This window comes from Ostrinia nubilalis, chromosome 22 (assembly GCF_963855985.1).
Source record: "Ostrinia nubilalis chromosome 22, ilOstNubi1.1, whole genome shotgun sequence".
Taxonomy (NCBI): Eukaryota; Metazoa; Arthropoda; class Insecta; order Lepidoptera; family Crambidae; genus Ostrinia; species Ostrinia nubilalis.
Window position 1 is genome coordinate 5,361,348 of NC_087109.1, and position 25,101 is coordinate 5,386,448.

The 25,101-nt window shown below is 35.6% G+C and overlaps 2 protein-coding genes across 2 annotated transcripts in view; both read left to right on the top strand.

Moving 5' to 3' along the window:
- Nucleotides 1-9,567, top strand: part of LOC135082887 (facilitated trehalose transporter Tret1-like) — a 30,294-nt gene extending 20,727 nt beyond the window's left edge. Inside the window, exons 3-8 of the mRNA XM_063977649.1 lie at nucleotides 1,906-2,075; nucleotides 4,267-4,420; nucleotides 5,482-5,614; nucleotides 6,190-6,419; nucleotides 6,851-7,045; nucleotides 8,066-9,567. Coding sequence (XP_063833719.1) covers nucleotides 1,906-2,075; nucleotides 4,267-4,420; nucleotides 5,482-5,614; nucleotides 6,190-6,419; nucleotides 6,851-7,045; nucleotides 8,066-8,320 — 1,137 coding nt within the window. The 3' untranslated portion in view covers nucleotides 8,321-9,567. The remainder of the gene's footprint in view (nucleotides 1-1,905; nucleotides 2,076-4,266; nucleotides 4,421-5,481; nucleotides 5,615-6,189; nucleotides 6,420-6,850; nucleotides 7,046-8,065) is intronic.
- Nucleotides 9,568-13,309: 3,742 nt separating this feature from the next.
- The window catches only part of LOC135082886 (solute carrier family 2, facilitated glucose transporter member 8-like), a 47,547-nt gene continuing 35,755 nt past the window's right edge, over nucleotides 13,310-25,101 (top strand). The window contains exon 1 of the mRNA XM_063977648.1: nucleotides 13,310-13,572. The gene's annotated coding sequence lies outside the window, so the exon portion shown is untranslated. The remainder of the gene's footprint in view (nucleotides 13,573-25,101) is intronic.

Here is a 25,101-nt window from a genome sequence, read left to right on the forward strand (position 1 = left end):
TTTACAGCATCAGATATTCTTGTTGCCAATGGTACACCATAGTCCATATTGTATAGAACCTCAAAGTATAGCATGAATAAGCATGAACCAGTTGAACATAATACGAAGAGGGAAGAGAACGAATGGAGGAAGAAAGAAGATGGACAAATTGATGAATAACCTTTCAACGTCAAGACAAAAATATTGTACTAAAAGCTTATAAGCTGTAAATAACAAAGAGGATCGTCACCTTACTATTAAAATCAATGAGTCAATGATGTACAAAATATGTAACATATCATCGTTGTAATCTTACGCCCGTCTTCACAAACGATGCTTGCTTAAGTGAAGCAGCAAATCGAACGCACAGCGTTGAATAGAGCTCTAACATTCATTGGTTCGTGTGTCACCCTGTGTCTCCACGCGCACTGTGAGACCTCATAGTTTGCGCAATGTTTATGAATACGAGCGTTTGTATTGTATCAAAAATGTGGAATGTGGTCGCGACTGTACTACGAGGAGTAAGATACAAAATTGTCAAAAAAATATGTAATACTTTTTTGAAGTCATCACTGAGAAGTAATATAATTTTTAATCTCAAATGCTGCTTATTTTGGTATTTAAAAGCTTAATTGGGTATTTCCAGATCTGTCTTAACGTATCAGGAAAACCACAACGTTACTTTGGACCCTCTAAATTGAATAAACAAGAAGATTCGATTGCAACGTCGTAATTAAACCAGAATTAATTAAAATTTTATATTAGTTTAGCATTTCGCGAGCCTTGCATGATCAACATTAAAATAATTCGAAGACTCGAAGATCTTATGAAGACGACTACAATTATAGTTACCTACCTACCAATAACTGGACAATTCGAAATAAAATCCAACCAGTAAGTAAAGGCTTAGTAGTCTCAAGGGATAAGTAGTTCTGTCTTTGGACTCGCGAGGAATTTAGTCAAAATTAATTTAAAAAAGTTCGATGCTAAGGATCGAATTATTTAAGAGCGTACCTAGATGACATTAGAGATATCATAAACGGAGATAAAACTATTAAAGTGGTAGTTAGTTGAACTTACTGCTAGTTGAATAAAGGTCGTGGGTTCGATCCCCGTACAAAAGTATTTCCGTAATCCTGATTCTCTGTACCCTAGAGAGTTCCTTAATCGGAACAATTAACGTGATCAAGATTGTCTTCTTAGACAAGAATAGAAGTTCCTTCCTCTTTCTTTCCCTTGGACAAAAGTAACCAATTTAAATTAGCTCAAGTTACTGTACCATGACTACCGGTCCAGCTTGAAAGAGCAGTGTATTGAACCTGCTTAAAAACGTTCTTCCGTACGACAAACAATAAAGCGATAGGTGCCGTTGTTTATCTTCAGTTTTTTGTTTTGTTTTTATAAGAAACTGATGTGTTTCTTCTAGCTTTCGAACATTTTGTGGTTGGTGTTCGTTGCTATTTAGTAGTTCTAGCTAAAAAAAATGCCTATCGAATTGTAGAGGACAGAGAATATATTTTATGGGTAAAACAAAATTGCAGATTGTGTTTTTCTGTGACTATTTAGCTGCATTTATGGTAAATATTGGCAAACAACCTGATAATCAATGCTAGTTTAATTTATAAAACTTTGTTACTAACGATCAGGTAGGACGATAAATTACAGAAAGTACAATATTTTTCAACGTTTTTGTGCACTTTCTTTGGAGTCTGTTTCGATTTTGTTAACTTCAGAACTATCCTTGGACCTATAGCTAACATTTATGGTTTAGCCAAACCAACGCGATCCCACGCGATCAGCCGGCGTGCAGCGATGGTCAGCGTGATGGATCAATTAGGTCTGATCGCCATCGCTGCACGCCAGCTGATCGCGTGTGATCGCGTTGGTTTGACTGAACCTTTTGTAACCGTAAACTTCGTTTTCCAGGTGTACTGGCAGATCAAGTTGATATGCCTGGAACCTTGGGCCCTGATCCTGGCACGAGCCATCGCCGGGATCCCCTGCTCGGCGTGCTACATCGTGCTGCCGATCTACCTCAAGGAGATCAGCGACATTGACCTGAGGGGAGCGCTGGGCTCTTTGCTGATCTTGAACAGGTGAGCAAGTCTTCATTAATCTGAATCAGGAATGAGATCCGTAAGTTACGAACTAAAGTCGCTGACATAGCCGGATAGCTGAAGTGGCATGGGCAAGGCACAAATCACGCACAACTGACGGCCGAGCGAGGGGCAGTAAGGTTCTGGTCCTGGAATGGAGGCTACATTCCGGAAAGCACAACGTTAGATGTACATTATAAAGGTTCCAGGCAAGCCTTATAAAAATACAAAACAAGTAAATTATAACTAAGTACAACAAAACAAATTAACTAAGTTGCAGTATACAGCAACAGAGTGACTAAGGCTAAGCTGCACCATCTTATTTTGACTTTAACAAACGTGAAAAATCTGTCAAACTCCTAAAAGACCGGTTATTGTTAAAGTTACGGTCAAAGTAAGTTGGTGCAACTCAGCCTTAGATGTCACAGTGTCACAATGTCACAGTAGCTTGTGTTGGCGTCTATACTCGTATTTACAACGACGGATCGTCGTCATCGTATGTTCTAGCATAAGTGATTTTAATTCTCCCAGCACGTATTTTGGCCAAGAGTGTACAATGACTTCTTATGCATCACTGACGGTTAAATCATAACAATGTAACCCATTATTTGCATGCAACGCATTGCATTGCCTCCTCTTATTAAAAATGTATAGCTGATAGTTCATCAATCTACGTTTAAGTTATTTTAAAAGTTACATCATTCGAATAAAGAGGTTTATTCAAGCTTCCAACAAACAAAATAGTACGGCGCAATGAAAGAGAATTTATTATTGCTCCCATCTAATCTCTGAAGTAATAGAGTCCAATTTGACCTGATCCTATCACTAGTTACATTGCTTCACTGCAGGAGCACGACACTAACGCCCGTATTCACAAACATTACTATGCGGTCTCACAGTGCGCGTGGACGCACAGGGTCACATACGATTTACGAACCAATCACAGAACTCTTCAATGCTGTGCTTTGCTGCTTCACTTAAGCAAGCATCGTTTGTGAATACGGACGTTATTCATCAGAAGCCTTCACTTCCCACACTGCCCATGCGGTTTGGGAAGATCAGATTTTCCCATTTGTCCTAAGGGAGAAGGTATAAGGCATACGACTAAGGCCGGCTCTTACGACATACGTAGTGGTCAGTGGTCTTAACCAACCTCCTAAGCACGAAAACCTGGCTTTGGATGGACTTGGTGAAGGGAACACCGAGGCAATAAATAAATCCAAATTCCTAATACCTAAAAGTTAGTGCGATAGTGAGATAAATTTAGTACAAGTACTCGGGTGAAACGAACGAACGAACGAACTCATGAAGACTATTTTCTTCACCCAGGAACATAGGCTACCTAGAGCTATCTAGACACCTATACAGCTGGCTAGATAGCTCTAGCCAGCTGCTAGCCAGAGCATACGCTCACGTAAACAGCAAGCTTTGAATCGGCCGCTTAGTAGAGGGACATCCCAAGCAGGAGAGTCAAATTCCCAAACACCAGACCTAATAGGCTAGTTTCCTAAAAAAACCTTTTAGTCCGTCAAATTAAATATAAAAAAAATATTGGACACGTTTACGTATATTTAACTAGCTTTCCGCCCGCGGCTTCGCCCGCGTGGAATTTTGTCTGTCACAGAAAAACTTTATCGCGCGCGTCCCTGTTTCAAAAACCGGGATAAAAACTATCCTATGTTCTTTCCCGGGACTCAAACTATCTCTATGCCAAATTTCATCAAAATCGGTTGCGAGGTTTAAGCGGGAAAGCGTAACAGACAGACAGACAGACAGAGTTACTTTCGCATTTATAATATTAGTTGGGATTGTCAATCAAACAAATAATTACAAAGTTATAGATAGTGCGTTGAAGTTCCGCGCGTACTTTTACAGCCACTGTACCTATCTATACTTATCCATGAAAACTTAAAGAAATAATAAAGCTTATATCCAACTATTGCACTTTGAAGAAAATAAACAGTTTTTGTTCGTCACAAAGTGCTGCACTTTTACACACTCACTGACGTCACGGGCCTTTTCTTTAGTTAGAACATTGGCACGCTTTATCTCTTTACATTTTCATTCGTTTTAAAAAGTGAAAAATACGTGTCGAGTAGTTTTTGATAAAAGCTAACTGACGGACTAATTAAAACAGGAAACATCCCTATTACAATAGACCTAGTACTAATTTTGACTTTTCTTCAACCAGGAACATAGGTTACCTAGCCAGCTACGTGTGTGCTGATCTCCTGAGCGTGAACGCCATGCTGTGGATCGGGTTCCTGGTGCCGACCCTGGTGTTCTTCGTGCTGCTCTTCATGCCTGAGACTCCTGAGTTCCTCGTCAAGCAGGGGAAGATTGAAGTGAGTAGTGTTTAATAGCTGTAATTTTAAGGGTTAGTTTTTCTTTGAATAAGGATATTAGGTACTCAAATGGAGACTCGTAAGTTCATAGCAAAATCACAGCTATGTAAGATTGCCTTAACGTCTTAGAGGAAAACCTCTTAAGTGAAAAAATAAAACTGCGTGCTGTTAAAAATGCGTTTCCGAAGTTTTCACTTTAAGGCGACGTTATAGAGAACCTACGATACCATTCATAGGCTCATATAAAGTTTCATATTGGAAATGTTGAATTAGGCAATTAGGTACTTAACAGATTTTTTCAGTAGGTACCATAAAAAGATGACAAGCGTGTAACGCTCTTGACAATAGATTATAGATTTTACTTAACATGTTCGTTTAACACATTTGACCGTTGTGCACATCTACCTAATGCTAAATTTTTGTTGAAAATATGTAAGAGCGGTTACAGCTTGTAAAGCTAAACACCTATACATAGCAAAAATCTTTTAAATTCTAATCGGTAAGAAAGAAAACCTTACGGTGCGTTCTTTGCCATGACCCTTAAGTAAACCACGGCAATCTATTAACCTTCGAACATGCACTAATTGGACTAGGGCAGTGAATTTTGAACTTTGGTCTGGTTAATTAATTCTCTGGAATCTACATTCTCGTGACATTCCAAAATTAACCTTTAAAGTCCCAGACGGCATACATTAATGCCATAACAATTGATTATCTATTGTGTCTAGATTCGCGGGCCTTGAAGGATTAATAATAAAATTCCCATAGAAATTCATAGAATCTCATTGCCAATTAACATTCCAAAGTATTAATTACTAGCTTTCCGCCCGCGACTTTGCCCGCGTGGAATTTTGCCTGTCACAGAAAAACTTTATCGCGCGCGTCCCTGTTTCAAAAACCGGGATAAAAACTATCCTATGTCCTTTCCCGGGACTCAAACTATCTCTATGCCTTTCATCAAAATCAGTTCAGTGGTTTAGGCGTGAAAGCAAGACAGACAGACAGAGTTACATTCGCATTTATAATATTAACTTAGTATAGATTGTATGTTTATATTCCAGGAAGCCAAGACAGTGATGGCGTGGCTCCGAGGCGTGTCGACGGTGGACCGCGCGTTGGAGCAGGAGATCGATGGCTTCGTGCGGGTGGAGAAGCAGACCAAGGCGGACACTAAGTCCGTCTGGGGGATTATCCGTGAGTGCTTTATAAGTAGAAATAACCCCCGTATACGACGAGACTAATGTCCCAGGACACGTTTCTAAACATGTCAGATTGCCAGGCAATTAAGTTCTGGCGACATAATACATAAATTTCAGGTTGCATATTTATAAGCAGAAGTAGTAGATAAATAGTCTAGATTCAGAAACTACCCCAAAGATCCAATTTATAACTAAATAAATTCTGCTTTGCTTTAGTTAAAACTGAATTGATGTATGTGTAGGTATTTTTTATTACGACTGGTTTTTGAGAGCCAAATTAATATCCCTTGGGGTGCCTTCAAATTAGAGGCGGAGGTGTTGCAGTGGCGACACTGTAGCCCGTTCTACTACAAATTCTAGAAGCGCAATAGCTCTTTGCAATAAAAAATAATAATTTGAATTTGTCACTTTTAACACTTTGTAGGTAAATAAAGTTGTTAAGATGTAGGTATAAAAATATTATTTGACCTCCTTATTTCTCAACTGCAAATCCATTACCATTAAATACCGGTAAAAAAAATTTAAAACACTAGCTACAAAAGTTGCTTAACTCAATTTCTTATTCCCCAGTACGTGACCAGCCCACCCGCAAGGCCTTCATCATCACGCTGATCATCAAGATCACGCAGCAGTTCGACGGCTACCTCATCGTGCTCATCTACGCAGGGTTCGTCTTCGAGAAGGCCTCGGAGACCATCAGTTTGAAGCTCAGTCCTAACAAGCAAGTCATGCTGATCGGATTGGTTCAGCTACTGGGGTCCACGTTGGCGACGTGTATTGTGGAGAAGACTGGTCGAAAGGTAAGGACATTTTATTTCACTTTAACCATGCGTTTGTTGAATTTACATAATGTAACAAACAGGCCTGGTGTAACTTCTAACTGGGCTAAGTCCGTATGACTGTAGGTAATACCATGGTTGAAAATACAGTCAATAACGATAAATGCTACATAATAAAGGTATAAAAAATAGTAACTACGACAACCACAAATCAACTTTTCAAATTATAAAAGTTTGATGCAAATCCCATCGCTGGGATTTTTAATTAAACCGGTGAATTCTAGGGTCTCAATTAGCTTTGCCAGATTGCACAGATAGCACAGATAGTAATGGCATCGTAAATCTCTTAGATTCACAGGTTCCTAATGTCTTCTACACTGGTAAAACTGTATACATAAATGTTAAAATATGTCATTTTCCTTTAAATAAAAAAATACTGATATATTTTCCAGCTTCTCCTAGTCACCACCTCATTCGCCGTGGGCGTGGGTATGCTGATCCTATCCGCCTGGTTCTACGTGACCGCCAACGGCATCTGGCTGCCAGGCTGGCTGCCAGTCTTTGCGATGTGCCTGTGCATCTTTTGCGACGCTGCTGGCTTCCAGCCGATATCCTACATCATTATCACCGATCTATTCACTTTCCAAGTAAGTTGACAGAACTGTTTTAAGATTTTGGATCGTCCAGGATCTAATCTTGGTCCCAGTTGTATAGGTTTAGAACCTACTTGATCTATAGTTCAATATATAATTTGTAAACCAGATTTGAGATGTTATCCAACACTTTTTAATTAGACTGAAGATCTCAAGAAGATAGCTGATAGCAGCTGGACCAGCTGTAAGACAAAAACAGTAGATCGTAATTTTTGAGGTTCCTTGTATGTGGCGTGTTCAGTGGGCTGAGTGTGAGTTTTTACAAACGCGCTCACCAGCAAGCGCGTTTCAAAAATGTATGAAAATTTTAGTTTTTGAAAGTTTCTTGCTAGGGGCGCTGTACAATCCGTCATACATTTAATGTCATTTTTTGACGCGCTCACTGAAAAAAACTCACACTCAGCCCTCAGCAGTGGCTGAAATGATGATGGTACAGTCGCAGAATGAAAAGGTTCGTCACCTTAGTGTCGGTTTTCGCTTGCACTAGGTACTGTAAGAGTCAAACCTGCCAACATAACAGTGCAAGAAACAGTGCTGCTAACATTTAAATAAATATGACGTTTGCTAACAAATAAGGTTTTGCTTGTTTATTTTTCTATCCCATCAGTGCAATGCAATGATGACATTGACCAATTGACAATAGTTTTTTTTATTTAATAGAAATAATAATGGCAGGTTGAACCAACAAGAAGGTTTTAGTTTATCAATCATAATAATCTTCTTGACAAGATAAATCGTCAAACAACTTTGATCTGGATTATTTTGAACTTTACTGACGAACAGTTAAAGATTATTTTCTCTAACTCGAGATTATTCTGTAACATAGTTTCAAAAGGTAATATGTGCTCGCGATTCGTTGAAGGAATCAATTTGAAAACTGACGAACCTTTTCATTCCGTGACTGTACAACAATACACATACACCCCCCTATCTCTGAATACCTACTCAAGAATCTCGAGTCATTGCTTTAATAATTTTTCAATCAAGTAGGTAATTTGTGTATTAATTTTTCAGCTACGAGGCACAGTGTCGGCCTTCACAAACATCTGCGCCAAACTCAGCAACTTCGTCCAGATGAAGTGGTTCACAAACCTTTGTGAGCTGATCGGCATCCATTGGACTTTCCTTTTCTTCGCCATTGTATGCTTCAGCGCTTGTGTCTACACCACAGTCGACTTCCCAGAGACCAGGAATAAGACTGTAGAAGAAATCTATGGGAAACTGTCACGGAGAGGCAAAAAGTCAAACAAAACTGAAGCAGTGCCGTAGTGGGAAAGAGAGGTTGTGTTATTGAATGTGTGAGAGAGATAAACTGTTTTTCTCTTTCAGGATGAGTGGTACTAGTGACATTTATATTTTGGCTGATCCTTGAATCGATGAAGGAAGACTTATTATGTTTTATTGCAATTGAAAAAATGCATTTAAATCAGACCTGATTCTGATCAGTATTTTCTCTAAGGGTTGGTAGATATTGTTACACTTGTAAATAGTCCTAATTTTCTACAAGGCATACTTCTACTGATGTTTTCTGATGTCAGAAATGAAACAAACAGACGAATACCTTTTACCAAAGGCAGAGTATTTGCGAGTTTGCCAGGCTGGACCTTAAATTGAATACTGCCAACCTTTTTTCTTATTTACATCGTCAACATTTTTCTCAAGAAAATTAATGTTATGGTCATTATGTAGGTCTGCCTTTTTAATAAGTTTATTGAAAATATAAAAATGCACTAGTGAATAAGATTTAAGAGTTAAATGTTTAACTTTATTTATCAAAGAACTTCACATGAGTTATAAAAATAAATAATTATTCTTAGACATAAGAAATTGAACATTAAAGTCGACTGAAAGTCATTATTTAATCTTAAATATTTAAGTAAGTAAGTATAATGAAGAGCTTGTTACGAACAATACAATTTTATTGTAACATTAATGTACTTTTCTCAAATATTTATCAAGTTATTTAGCTTCTCATTTACCTGAATAAAATTATTAATGAAGCACTCAGCATCTAGAACTTCGTTTCGAAACGCATTAGTATTAGGATGTCAGACGATTTTTGATATTCATCCATAATTTATTGGATTAGTCTCAGAATTTTACCAAATTAAGTTTGACATACTTTTCACTGATGCACGTTTCATAAAGAGTTTAAAAGAGATGGGCTGGCTCATTCACATTTAAATCGATAGCTAGAGTGGGCCCATCGACGGTTTTAAAGTTTAAATCTTTGTTAACTCGATTTGGTGGAGACATAATGTACCTAGATGACATCATCATTGTTTCAGTAGACGTTCACTTCTGAGTGCTGAATTTGTAGAAACTTTATAATTAAAGTTTAATAACCTCTTTATTAAAATTTCATTCAATTTATATTTATCGATGTTTGAGCAAAGTTATTTTGCCTGCTTGTATAGTGAAAGATTTTTTCTTTATTTATAAGTTTAAAGTTTTGCACTTGTGTATTTTATTCACTTCACCTTGTTGGCCTTTATGTGCACTTTTACGTAAGCAAGCCTGAACAATGTAGAAAAGTTAAAAAAATGTGATTATATTCATGTAAATGAATGTAGAAATGTTGTTTAAGCTGAAATACTTAATTTCGTCGTGCTATAATAAAATTATAGGTTATAATATTTTAATTGTTTTCAAGTCAATGTGTTGAAATGTTTATCGAATTTATACTTAAGTGTAGTTATGGTATTGGAACTAGATTAATAAGTTATAATCAATACCATTATAATATTATAAATATTGAATACAAAATAAGGGACCCATGTAAAAATATAGTGGTCTATAAATGTAGTATCTACCTATTTAATGCAATTGAAAAGTTTTGTGAGTGTGTTTGTTGAATTTGAATTGAATTGTGTGTGTAAATATTGTATGGCTAAATGTCGTTTAGCCGACACGAAAATGTGGTGTTAATGAGATTTTATTGAAATAAACAATTTGGTTCACAAAACTTGTCCATCAAGTGGCTATATCACGACGTTTTTCATTTTCAACCGACTTCAAAAAAGGAGGAGGTTCTCAATTCGACCCGTATGTTTTTTTTTCTATGTTTGTTACGCGATAACTCCGCCAATTATGAACCGATTTGAACAAATCTTTTTTCGGCGTATAGGTAATACCTCAAGGGTGGTCCCATTTAAATTTAATAATAGAAAAAACAACCCCCAAGGGCGGAAAATTGGGGATGAACTTTTTTATACGCAATATCTCCGCCGATTATAAATGAATTTGAACGATTATTTTTTTGTTGAATAGGTATTATCAAAAGGGTGGTTTCATGCGAATTTGAAGAAAATATTTCACCCCCAAGGGTGGAAAATTGGGGATGAACTATTTTATACGCAATATCTCCGCCGATTATGAACCAATTTGAACGATTATTTTTTTGTTGAATAGGTATTAGCAAAAGGGTGGTTTCATGCGAATTTGAAGAAAATATTTCACCCCCAAGGGTAGAACTTTTTTTAAATGTTTAGTTTTTTTTTGTGTTCACGCATTTGAAGTCGGTTTTTTTTTTAAAGTTATAGAGTTATCCTTTTCATGCAATTCCATCGTGAGTATTTAATTTTGTCATTATTGAACTCGTAATTTAATGTAAAGTTAGCTCTCTTTTTTAAACCTACAATTATATGCGTTATGATCCTCACATCAAAAATAATGGAGTTTTAAGAAAACTTCAAACAATCAAGTCGTAAACCTAAGTTTATGAATTTCTACTCCTACGTTAATTTTAATGGCAAAACGTAAGATCTTTTGTTCAATTGATAGGCCTTCTCTTATGGCCACACAGAAACACTTAGGTAGACTTTACTTAAACTACGTTCAAAGAAAAAAAAATACAGAACTTAAGTAAAAGCTTTCGCTACTACAGTTTTCCTTGCACGTTAGTTACCTACGTCACAGATAATTATAATACTAGTCCTACGTCATAATATGACGCTGTGCTCGTGAGTTACTCCGGGACATTTTGGTAAGACTCTGCTTATCCTTTGGTGCAAAATGTACCTACTTATTTTAAATGACTTCTGAAAAAATTTCACATACAAATAATACCATAATGAGTAATTAACCACAAATCAAATATTATCCAATAGGCAGTGAGCAAAATCAATACAATGAAGTTAAGTACGTGTAAGAATCGGTCTAGAATGATAAAATTCGCGTGAATTAGAGTTACGTAGATAAAGCACGAAGTCACGAACGATGGGTCTTAATCTAGAATACCTATTCTAGATAAATAATAAAAACTCACATAATATAATTCTACTAACAGAGAGCTTGACATAATTATAATCCGTCAGAACATCCTCAAATCACAGAATGAATAATTTCCCCATACCAATATTTTGAACTTAAAAAGTTTGTCAAAGTTATAACTTTTACATTTAATACTCAACTCCTGAAATTAACCAAATTCAGGAGTTAAGTAAATGTTAAAGTAAGTAGTTAAGTAACCACTTAACTACTTATTTTACAGAAAAATATCAAAGGCAAATAGATCCTTTAGCTGACAAAGTTGACTGATTTTCTTCTGCCACTTCTTCTCAGCACCAGCCCATAAGTAGGTACTTATGTTCTTCTGAAGTGGTGGTGGGGAAAGCTATATTTGAGACCGGTAAAATCGGATAAAAGCCTATTTACAAAAAATATATGAGTTTTTTATGAATGAGGGTTTTCGCGATTGAAAAATCCGCCAGATGGCAATACGTAGACGCGAGGTCCAAATGCTGCGTGATTGGTGGATTTTGACATATCTGTCAATGTCATGTCAAAAATAACCAATCATGCAGCATTTGGACCTCGCGTCTACGTAGTGCCATCTGGCGGATTTTCCAATCGCGAAAACCCTCATTTGGCTGCCATCATAGATGTGCTAGGAAGATGAGTGAAGAGAGGATGTGTACCGAAGCTGTGAAACGGTGTGGGTGTTTCTAAACTAACAATAAAAGTTAAATAAACTGGGTGCCGTGACTATATTAAAAAAATTAGGATAAGGAACTCTTAAAATCTGTTGTTAATTTTGCAAGTTTGAGGTAAATAAACTTACATTTAGTTTAAAGTTTACCTCAAAACCACAATTTTACGGAAAATACAGATTTATAGTGTTGCCTGAGCACGCTTTGAATATTAATTAGATCAAATAGTAGTTCAGTTGTATCACTCATGAAGATAAGTTATTGAATTTTACTCAGATCATTCTATGATCTGAGGAATTTTAAAATTACTTTGTTTTCAAACTACTTTGATAATTTTACCTAAGGCCCGGTTTTTTCGATTCGTAGTTAAAATAACCAATGGTCAAATTTGACAGATGTCAAATGACAAGTGGTTAAATATCAGAAAAAAATGATTTTCGAACAATCGTTAGCTTGACTTTTAGTAAATTTTTTTAACTATTAGTTAACATTTTGTTAATATTTAACAATTAGTAGCAAAATTTAACAATTTGTTATTTTAACTATGAATCCAAAAACTGGGCCTAAGTACAACCTATTAAATCGATATGGATATATTCATCTCGAGAAAAAGTTTTCTCTGAATATTTAAATTCGCTGTAAAATGATAAAAATGCTAATAATACGGAAACAATATTTTTATCGAGAATTGATAACCAAAACATTCGGCTCAGTCCATTACTTAGAAAGAAAAAGAAATTAAAATCCTTCATGCCTCTCACAGATTAGCCACGACGAGGTATCAAATTCTTTCACAATAAGATTTTTCAGTAATACTCAACTGTAAAAATATTTTTCAGTACCAAAAACATTGTGTTTCATTCAGCTTATCAAATGTAAAAAAATATTTTTTCCACTAGCATAACTGACAACTTTATACTAATTTATACAGTCAAGTATTTTTCAAGACGGTTACACATGAGATCCTCATGAGAATGAACTTACTAAAATATTTAAATTGCATTTTTTCAATAACTATTTATTAACTCCCAAACCAGTTAAATGAGGCTTACAATAAAGTAAAATCTTTCTATTACGAAACTTTTGAACCGACCAACCCAAAGGTAACCCATAAAAAGTAATGACACCAATAAAAAAAGTTTCGTTACCTGCCAGTGTGCACGTGAAAAAGAAATAAAACCATTCATATCTTTCGGAGAACCCGCGGAAATCGCGCCCGCTGCGTTTAACAACAAATCAACGACGGATTTTTTTGTTTGTTTACATTTACGAGTCGAGCGGTTAAATTGAGCCTGCGGAACTACCCAGCGAGTCAGTGAATGGATGCAGTCCCGCGCAGACACACGCTTGCGTACGATTTAAAATTCGAACACGTCGCGATCGATTGTTTTTTAATTCGAAAGAGTGGTTTTTAATTTTTGAAATTTTAAAATTGGAACCTTTGTGAATGAAAAAAGAGGATTTAAATATAAAATTATTATTTATTTTAGTGGCAGTGGTTAATATTAAATTATTTGTGCAGTGATTGACAATTTAAGTTAAATATTGTTTTGGTTACAAAACTAAACCAAAAGAAGAAAATGTGTTAAGGTAAGATTTTCTAAATGTTTAGTTTTACTCCTATGATGCATAACTGACCATTTCCTGTTCTCCTGTCCTGTTTTACCCATATTGGGCAACTTATCTTGCATGATAAGATAAATTTATTTGATTTTGAAATCAAATATTGGATCCAGTGAATTCCAGTGATGAAATATTTTAAATATTTTACAGAATGACTAAAGTTAAATATTTAGTATTCTTTTTGTAATAATTATTCAGAAAATAACAAATTGCCTACCTTCATTGGAAATAATTTAACAGAATTATCATTATTTTAAAATACTTAGTTGTAACACAATTATAGCGAAAGTTTAGTATCGATATTTTGATCATCATATTAAATCGATAGAGAGATTTTATCATTAATTACAACTGTCTCTCATTAGAAAGTTATGCTAGCGCGTCACTCGTGTTTACTTTAGTAAATACCAAAAAAAAAAACTTCTAGATAGAAGTTTTTTTAGGGATGTTATGGATATGTAGTTTCGGTTATGGATACGGTTACGGATATAGGAATAATATACCGGTTTCGGTTACGGATATTTTTTTATTTCGGATATCTGAAAGTTTCGGTTACGGTTACGGGTATCTGTGCTTTAGAATGAAATTGCAATAGTTGTCCAACACGGTTCATTCATGGCCGCACACTACATCGAGTAAAAAGTAATAAAAAATTAAAAATTGATACTAGATGGCATTATAAAAGTACCTAAATTCGAAACTATCCGAAACTTTTGAATCGGTTTCGGATATTTTTTTATTTCGGATATCCGAATGTTTCGGTTACGGTTACGGTTATCCATAACATCCCTGCTATCTACTACTATTACTGCTGCTATAATGTTATAGTTCCCTCTACATGATCCTAACTCTATAATGTAGCAGGTGCTCGTTAAAAAAAATAGTTTACTGTTAAGTCATCCGTTTTATCCCTTACGACAGGGCTGTCCAAACCATGGCCGCACGCGGCCCGCGGTTTGGAATATTGCGGCCCGTAGAATCTTTTTTGGATCACATGGACGAAATAATCGTCGAATTTGAACAGCGTTTTGCAGATTTAAAAAAAAATTAGAGTTATATAGCACTTTTCACTCATCCATTAACGCTCGCAGTTGAGAGTGTCAAGATTGGTTATCAACTGGAACTGTGTGATCTGCATTCAGACCCCTTTTACAAGGGCAGAACTGAAACAGGACTTGAATTTTTTAAGCTCCTCGCTGAACGTTTCCCGAAACTAACGAATTTCGGGCAAAAAATGGAAAGCTTCATTGAAAGATACTTCACTTAAACAAACATGCACTGCGCCTAGCTACTACTAATATTGAGGTTGGTGTTGACAGAATTGTAAAAGACAAATTAATGAAAAAATAGATAATAAATAACGATATTATTATTACCAGTATTTTATTTTTATAAATATTTTGCGGCCCACCAATGTATTTAGTCATTTTTATTGGCCCTGGGTCCCATCTAGTTTGGACACCCCTGCCTTACGACATTATTCAAAGTGTTCCATTGCCTGAAAGAATCATCTGAGGGCAATGTACGATTTTTTAAACCATTATCATAAATTGTATAAAGAATAATATTACTTACTCGTAAGTCGTTACACTAGCATTTTAGTATCATACACAATGGTCCCGTTAGCTACGAGGGGTTAACGGGACTATTAAAAAGTATTGTTCTTTAAAAAAGTTTTTATAAAAATACTTAATAATCTGTGCACCAGAATAAAGAAGATCGTTAAATTATCCAAAATCTTAGTCCAGGTATGCACAATTAAAAACTAAAGTTAAATTGCTAGAGTTAAAAGTACACTTTTTGTCTGCCGAATCCGATTGGTTTGACACCTAATTTGACCTTTATTTTATTGATCACTTGTAGAGCTTCATAAGTAGCATTAGTAATCTGTCTGTAAAGCATTTTGTGTTGACCTTTATCGTCACCTATAGCAAAAATAAAAAATCTCTATTTTATTCATGCCATGTATTTCGATGGAAAAAAACTTCCTGATATGCTTACCTTGAATGTCACTCGTCAAACAACGACGTATATTATTAGGTGTTACTGAGGATTTGATTAAAAAAGCCACTGCGACATATCTTTATAAGCTTCAGCAGTGGCCCAATGGTGTCGGTGTTGGACTGACCGAATCGAAATCCGAGGAACGCGGATTCGAACTTCGCCGCTACTGGACTATTGTGTGTACACTCGTAACACAAGATTATCTTACCACGAGGGGTTAACGGGACTTATAGTAATTTATGTATTTATATCTTTAAAAAACCTTACTTGAAGCTTGCTATGCACGAGTCTTCCAGTGACTTGGCCCACCTTCAATGTCTTTATTAACAAATTAAATACCAAATCAACAAAAATCTACTCTAGAATCTTAGAGTGGGCCCAGTTACTGGAAGAAAAAGTAATTACTCAAAAATTCAATCCAGCGACTCGGCCGGTGGGCCAAGCTAAAAGTGGGCCAAGTCACTGGAAGACTCCTATGCACCATGCATGAAGTGAAACCGGGTTATAATGCTCAGTGAAGTGCAGGGTTTAGCAGTTAAAAGTTAAAATTGATCTTAAGCTCATGCTCATGTTTAGTACCAGAGGCATTGCACATTCTTAGTGTAGGCTCAAGGTGAGAAGCGGGGCTCGCCTCCGTTCTACATTCTTGTCATTTTTCGCTAGCAAAAAACATACGTTGACAGTTTATTATAACTGAACCGTTTTACTTCTAGAATGATCCACGGAAGGGTTAAGAAACAATTAAAGAAATCCCGTTCGAAAAATCGCGGAACATACCTTGAGAGAAGGTGCGCTTAAACGAATAAGTACTTTAGGTGCGCCTCAAAATGGGTGCACTTCGAGAAATACCTCGAATTCAGTGTTAGGGACCACATCAATAAAATAAATTTATCATCAGCCTAATTAAGCTGTTAACTGAACGAAGTAAAATTACCTACCAAAGGAATTGACAAAAACTGTATTATCTTACTTGATAATATTTTAATAAATCATCATAATATTCAACCCAAAATTAACTAAGCTCTAACGAACATGAACAACGTCGTATTTCACTTATGAGTGTACGACATTTTCTTTAAATTATATGAATGTGGAAAGTTTTCATAAAAATATCGACCGTGTTTTGTTTTTAGCTCATTTTTTCAGACAATTTTGTGTTTAATAAGATTTTATTTTTACGTGAATAGGTCTTTTTAACTTTGGACCACATTTATTTTACCACATTATAATATAATCTCTGTGAATAAATAATCTTTGAATAAATAAATGATATCGGACATAATACTTACCTGATTAGGTATTTAGGTAGGATTTCGATTGAAATTGAAGAATATTTTTTTATTTATATCTAACGGTATACAAACGGAATTGTTTGTAGGAAATACAACGGAGTATGTACTTAGATAGAAAATTCAAAATCATTTCTAACTACAAGAACCGGAAGTTTAACTTAACAAACCATGGAGGCGTATTTATTGTAACCTGTCTAGGTTGTCTATGGTTTATGTCCCACCGAATGCACAATATCACGATGCGCAGTGGCATTTTCCTAGTTTACCTTTCGCAATATTCATCACTAGACCGCGTTATTTTCTTGGTACAGTCACTTTGAATTGTGTAACTATATTTTTACGATGACAGAGCATAAATATACCTCCTGTCACATAAAAAAACCTACCCTTTAAGTAATTAATGTGAGATAGAATTGAAATTAACATAGAGTTAAATCTTTTAACAAAATTACTACAAGCTATACCTTGATTTTTTAGAATCCAGCAGAGATGTAAACAAACACTTTCATACACAATTACACCATAATCACTTACGCATTCATAATATCATACACATTATTTAACAAGCCCATGAAACCAACTTCATTTTCATGTTCATACAAGTTTGAAATCAATCTTTGAAACAAATTATTTTAGCAAAATACGTGGACGATGAAAATTTGTGAGACTTGTCAAATTGACTTGACGTTTAAAATCATGTGTTATCTCCATATTGTCTATGACTTGTCTCTGACACATCAGTGCTGTAACCTGTGAGTCATAGACAATAATCTGTAAATTTAATCGATATTATTTTAAGTATTCACTTATTCCGATTACTGATTAATTTTAAATAAAAAATATAAGATACTTTGTTTAGTTTTCCAGCGATAACTTCGACAATATTGGAGATAACGTAAAATTATTTTTCTACTTTTAGTGTATACTTTTTCGGAGTCAGTTTAATTTTTAGTCGGTTTTATTTAAACGAAATTATTTTACTTTTTTATGCAATTATGCTTACGTATTGTTCCATTGCTTATTTTCCTATATAAGTAAATAAAATAAAAGAAAATAAAAATATTATTTCAATTGATAGCATCTTAAATTACCTCCCTAGCGGAATAGAGCAACAAAGAACTGAGCGAGCGAGATGTCACTAGTAGCAACACTGTCAAACAGAACTTTTTGCAACTATTTGAAGTTTAATAACTTTACGGATATCATTGATTGTTTTACTGTCCAGTGTGTTTTTTTATTACATCTGTGCATACAGTTTGTTTCCTGTTCTCGAAAATTTCATAATCAGATCACAATCACATTCAATGTTGCGACTTTGTTGCATATTTTTAGTATTTTGACGATCACCCGGCGATGATACGCAAGTACTACAATAATTTCACTTCGCGATTAACGAGAGGTTTTGTCGCATCACTAGTTCACAGACTAAAAATATTTTTATGTCAGTTGGCCATTTTTGATGACATTTCTGCTGAATTCTAAAAAATTAGACTGTAGTAATGGTTAAGTATTTTGCTATCGATATAATGTTATTTCGATCTTTACTGTAAGAGTTCTAAAATATCCCAATAAGTAGTTCCAAATGTTCATGAATTAATTAAAGGTGTAACTTTGAATTGCATTAAAATAGATACTTACTACTCAAATTATCTGTTTTGCCCAAGGTCAGCTGGGAGATAATGTCTCATGGCATTAAGCTCACCTTTTATACCTCGTATTTTTATGTTGTGTGCAATAAAGATTTTAAATAAATACTTGATTTTTACAGCTTAAAGGGATTGGATAACATCGTTTTGGTATAAAGTAAAACTGCATGTCTTTCTCAAATAAGCTTTTGAAAATCTTTTACGTCCCAGTATACATTTCAACTAGATAACTCTACATTTATTTAAAAGACTCCTAAGAAATAGGTAATACGACGTATAAATTGTACAATTTCAGACAAAAACATTAAAATCAGGCATCCATTGTCAACATTTCAACACAGTAATATTAATAAGTATTCTTTGACACAGCGTTAGCAAAAACTATTACGTTTTAATAGGTATATGATTAATGCAAGATTTAATAATAGGTAATAAACATTAGTAAATACATTATTACTTGTTGTATGACGTTCTTTTATCACTTGAACAATAGTATTTTTCATAGCACGTCACCCTCATTGTCATGAATTTCATGGAAATTTTTGGTATTGAACAATAACTTTTTCATGATTAATAAAACATTCCAATACTGAATGTTTTATTAATCATGAAAAAGTTATTATATTATTGTATTTGGCATAGGTATTATTTTTCACACAAATACCGGAAACCCTGTTGGAATTACTAAGATTCCCTGTTCTGTATGTCTGTCTGTCACCTGGCTGTATCTGAATTGTGATTCCGCGATTGCCGCTTTACAACAAAAATACTAAAAACAAAACAAAATAAATATTTGTATTATTGCTCGAAAACTTTAATTTCAGGAACCAACTAACTACCTAAAAGTGCCCAACTCCAACTCGCACTTGGTCCGATTTTTCAGTCTCCCGTCTCTACATTCTTAATTATCAAATGTAAAAATGTGTAGGCGCACACCGTTGATTTTTAGTTGGCCGATAGTTGTGCCCGATTTTAATTTGTATGAAGAATCGGCCAAATCGAATCGGCGTAGTGTGCGCACTCCCGTACATGCCCATACTGATCAACTGCCCGACTAAACTATCGGTCGACGAAAAATCAACGGTGTGCGCCTACTCTAAGTACTCGTATATTTGGTTGGTATACACATACTTCAATACAATTTCCTACAAAAAATCTTATCGGTCCAATAAAACTCGACCCTTATCATGCCCAAAACAATAGCGACCGTTTACAATTCGCAGACGTAAATCACGATCGATAACTGAGAGAACGATCAGTATAGATATAGAAGATCAATAGTTCATTAGTAATATGATAAAGAGCACACGCGGCACGCGTGAAGATGTATGAACTTCAGCAAATATGGATGTTTCCTGGGTAAAAAAAGCAAGAGTTTTAATTAGTCCGTCAGTTAGCTTATCAAAAACTAATCGACACATATTTTTCGCTTTTTAAATCTAATGAAAATGTAAAGAGACGTCAGTGAGTGCGTAAAAGTGCAGCACTTTGTGACTTGTGAACTTCAACGCACTATAACGTTGTAATTATTTGTTTGATTGACAATTAAAAATATACAAAAAAAATTTATATTAAAATTGACGGACTAAAAAAATTTTTTTAGGAAACTAGCCTATTGACAGATGTCATCATCATCATTATCAGCTGTAGGAAGTCCACTGCTGAATATCGCCCAATGATTGAGATTGGCCGGTTCGGAGAAAGTTTAAAGTTTTAAAAAACAAACAGATATTTTCAAATTGGCAACATATTTTAAGATTTCACTTATAGTTTGGCTATTATTCTTGTGTTATATGAGTAGGTTCACCACAATAGTCCAATAAACAGTAGGAATCGAATTAGCGGTATGTCGGATTAACAGATACCAAAACTGTGGAACTACAGTTCCAATTATCGCATGAAAGAGTGAAAATAACTAATTAAAGACAGGATGTGCGTAGTTCATCAAATTAACTCACAAATTAGTTCATTTACTGACAGCTTTTGCATTTAATGTCTATGACACGTTTTTAGACTAAATTAGAAAAATGCTTCAAACTCTACGTGTAGGTTTAGAATAACTGAGTAAAAATTATGAGAAGTAGGTACATCTGGATTGTGGATCTTATCGACAAAAATAAAGTAATAAATTATGTATATTTTTAACCCTACCACTGTCTCTCGACAAATTCGATTCCAAATTCTAAGTTGTATTACATAAAAATAGTAGCTAAGCGAAATAATAACATCAACTATCACAGAGTTGTTCTTGTTATCAGCAATCAACACAAATAGAAAAGGAAGTTAATCTAAGACGCCAGACGATCAAACACGATGCATCGTCTAATGAAAAAATAATAAAACATTGTGATAAATGTACCCGCTAAATTGGATACCAATTCCAAAGCACCGACACGATGCGCGCGCGCCGCTCATCCGGTGCAATCCGGTCGTAACCGGTTCACTTCTATAGTAAGGCTTGGTTTCACGGAGCGGAGCGGAGACGAGAGATGTGCGGCGAAGCTGGCAGGCTATTTCCACCATAGCGGAGCGGAGAGGAGATGTGTGAGCTGTCAGCTGTCAGTCTATTGCTGTCTACAAAACACCGGACCGCTCTGCACAGCTCCGCATCGCGCGCCGCCGCCGCTGTCAAATTCTATAGAAAAACAAGTGAGCCAGACATTTCTCCTATCTTCTCCGCTCGATCCATTGCCACTGAAGCGGAGATGTGAAAATAAAGAAATCTGATTGGTTATTCAAAACACTTCTCTGCTCTGCTCCGTGTTGGTGGAAAGGAGCCTTAATGTGTGTAATACTATTTTATTTACTACTAGTGATAGCGTGCTCTTAAAAGTTATCGGATGGTCGCTACAATCTTCGTACTTGATGTTCATAATATGAGGAAATATTTGTATTTTTGTATGTTTGTAACGAATAGACTCAAAAACTACTGGAATGATTTCAAAAATTCTTTCACCATTAGAATGCTACATTATCCTTGAGTGACATAGGCTAGCAAGGCAAAAGTCACGTAGACGAAGCCGTGGGCAAAAGCTAGTTAGTAACATTGAGTCAATTGTTACACCGTATTAAATTATGACGACTAGAGTGTACATGTGATATGCAAATGATTGCTGGGAAATTTATCATTATCAACATCATCATCAGCTATAAGAGCTACTTCAAATTAGACATTATGAGGAGGACGTCACTAGATGTTTATGATAATTCTAATTGTTTATCCTAAAGCATTTTCCAAGTCTTGCAAGTGGAAGACAGACGTCCTTCTCAAATCTTATTTGAAAGTGCCCTTAATAAAATCAAAAATAATTATTAAATTTTGACCAGTATTTGGCACTTTGAGATTAGTGTATTGCCTCTAGGCCTCTCCTTCAGACGTAGTGCTTTCGAACAGTGATCAGTGATCCTCCGTCATTCTGCCCAGCTAGAGGTTTCAGCAGCCTCCAGTAATACAGCAGGTAAATCATTTTGTCCATGAAAAAAAGACCTCTTCCAGACTTCCATAGCAAACAAATAGAGCTATTCTGCAGCTAGTAATCTAACTTCATCAGTAATTTCCAGCTGGTCCCTCTCAGTTGAGCTTTTTACCATTATTAAGTTTTCTACCCTCTGGTAGAAAACTCTCTAATTTTCATTTTTAATTATTTTCATCTATTTTATAAGAGTCAGTCGATTTTTGTTGAGCGCTATCAGAATTAGCCCAAAGATGTTACAGAGGCTGGATATCATCTCATCCTCATCATCTCTTCTTTCATAAAACAAAAATTTGTGGTTCTTTAAAAATCGCATAGTTAAATGTTTGAAAAATTGATTTTTGTTGGATTCTCCATACAGAACGGCAATTTGATACTTTAACACCTAATATTAATGGTTCTCCTAGTCATTGTAAGTAAGTATAGTTCTTGCAACTCACGAAGGCGAGTGAACTTTACTTGTGTGTGTACGTGTACTTGTACATAACGATAGTGATAGAAACTTTTGAAAAACGAACAGTAGCGAGCCACCACACATGTAAAGCTCACTTGCATTCGTGAATTACAAGAACTATAATAAAAACAATTATTATTATTATCGTCTTCTTCGTCGCTACACTCTTGCCAGAGTGGTCGTGGTCGTCACACCAGGTCCGGTGGCAAGTCTCACAATCCGTCGCCATTCCTCCCGCACTGCAGCCTTTCTTGTGCACTCGTGCATTATTATCGTATCAGTGCTAATCCAATCTATTTCGTGACAAGTAGAGCCACACGCATAGCTACTACAACCAGAAGTATAAACATGGCAACAAAGACATTATGTTACGGGTCGGAAGTGTAGATTCCTGTCCACAATGAGGTCAAGTGTAATTAATATTCAGTTTATTGCCGTTCTCTGCCATTGAGTTAGTTATGGTCGTTAAGGTCTCTATGACTTGCGGTTTGCGAATTTGTTTGTTACTATGAAACCGTGAGGGCAAGATCTTAAGACTCAGAAACATAAACTTTTTTAGATTATTTGCATATAGTAATCATCAGGATCTTGAATCTAATTTTGATCAGAATTTGATCCTGATCATGTACTATGTTGCTTTTTATTTTCAATACAGGTTCCATTTTTGGATAGTTTTTTTTTAATAATGCCTGTATTTGTTATCAAAATTATCCAATATCAAGCATTTTTCGCTACCATTTATACATAAGTAGTTGTTAAACGTCTCGATCAGTTCAGTTCCAAAATTGACAACATACAATACACGTAATGTTTCATTGTGTGCTTAGGAAGTGAACTCCAGACCTCCAGTTCTAACTTCAGCTCTCTAAACTACAGAGGTGACAGCGATACTGATCTAATTACCTCTACCCATCACTGTCGGTTAAGACTTTAACCACGATGTGACGCAAGTCTTAACCACCACATGCGTAGTGCCTGTGGTAGTTCTTCTGCTTTTTAAACTAACTCTTGCTCGCGGTTTACCTCACGATCAACTACAAATTTTGACGACAAGTCTAATTAAAAGTGGCCAAAGTTTTTTTGTTATCTCTGCCACTGATAGTCCTATTAAAAACAGTGACAAAGTGATAAACTTGACAATTTTTTTTATGTGCCTAGGTAACGCAACTTTAATTTTAGTAAAACTCTGTTTTTTAGATGTTACAAACAGATGCATCAATTTTGTTTGTCTCTTTAATGTAGATATATGTTAGATATTTATGTTATAACTAAGTAACGCTGGCATGAGCGGCGCGTGGTTGCAGCATGTTGAGAAATAGACATAATACAAATTATCTCTTGCCAATGTTGAAGCAAATGTCACGGTGGTTATGAATCATGACTTGAGTGATAGATCCCCGGATTATTGTGACTCAGAGCAGAATCACTGGCCCAAATGTAAACAGAGTTATCACTGGAACTGTCTACAAACATAGTAACATTAGATTCCGAACAACTATCTAGTTATTTTAGTACGTTACTTTTATGTTGTTTTTCTTAATATTATTTTAGTAGGTCCTGTGGCTGAAAAAATGATGATGATGATGATGATGATTTTAGTAGGTACAAGTTAATAATTGCTCAAAGAACAGCTAAAGCTAATGCTTTAGCTGTGCCCGCGACTTCGTGCGAGTGAACATCGTACGAATTTTCCCGTTTTAGCAATATTTTTCATTAATGCTCCGCTCCTGTTGCTCGTAGCGTAATTGTTGTTGCTGTTATAGCCTAGCCTTCTTCGGTAAATGGGCTATGCAACACAATAATATTTTTTCAAATCCTTCCTGAGATTAGCGCGTTCAACCAAACAAACTCTTTAACTTTATAATATTAGTTAGTAAGTACCTAGAGTTTATTGATTTTGTGACTTAAATGACACACTGGGTCACAACACAGAACGGTCTGGCACAGATAATAAAATACTATGCCGTAGGTTCTTATTGCGTGCTGTTAATACATTTAATGTATTTTACTACTGAGACAAAGGACAACTAGTTATGTGGTATTAGAAGCATAATTGTCGCGGGTTCGAAGATTGTGGAAGCCAATTAGTTGTCACGCGAGTACACCACGAGATCTGACACGTGAAGTGGTGACAACTGAAGGTCTAGTTAATGCTGTCTACACATCAAACCTGGCGACTCACCAAAATGAGTCGTCGGCTTTTGACATGTCAAAAATTAAAGAAACTACAAGTCGTCGATATGGTTCTTCTGAAATAAAGACTTACGGGACTACTACCATAATCTCGTTCCCACTGCTGCAACTCCTGTGTAGCCAGGATCTACAGCTTGACCGCCAATAACCCAACCAGTGAAGGTCAAGTTGGTCCCGGGGGAAAGTTAAACTTTTTTTTTTTTTTTTTTATGTGATAGGAGGCAAACGAGCAGACGGATCACCTGATGGTAAATGATTACCGTCGCCCATAAACACCCGCAGACCCAGGGGCGTTACAGGTGCGTTGCCGGAAACTGGACTGTCATTGGACCCGCAACGAAATTAATCACAAGAACAGGTCCTTATGACAAATGACCTAATTTTATTCATGATTGAAACCTCATTCGTTAATGAGCCAAATAAGATATGAGCAA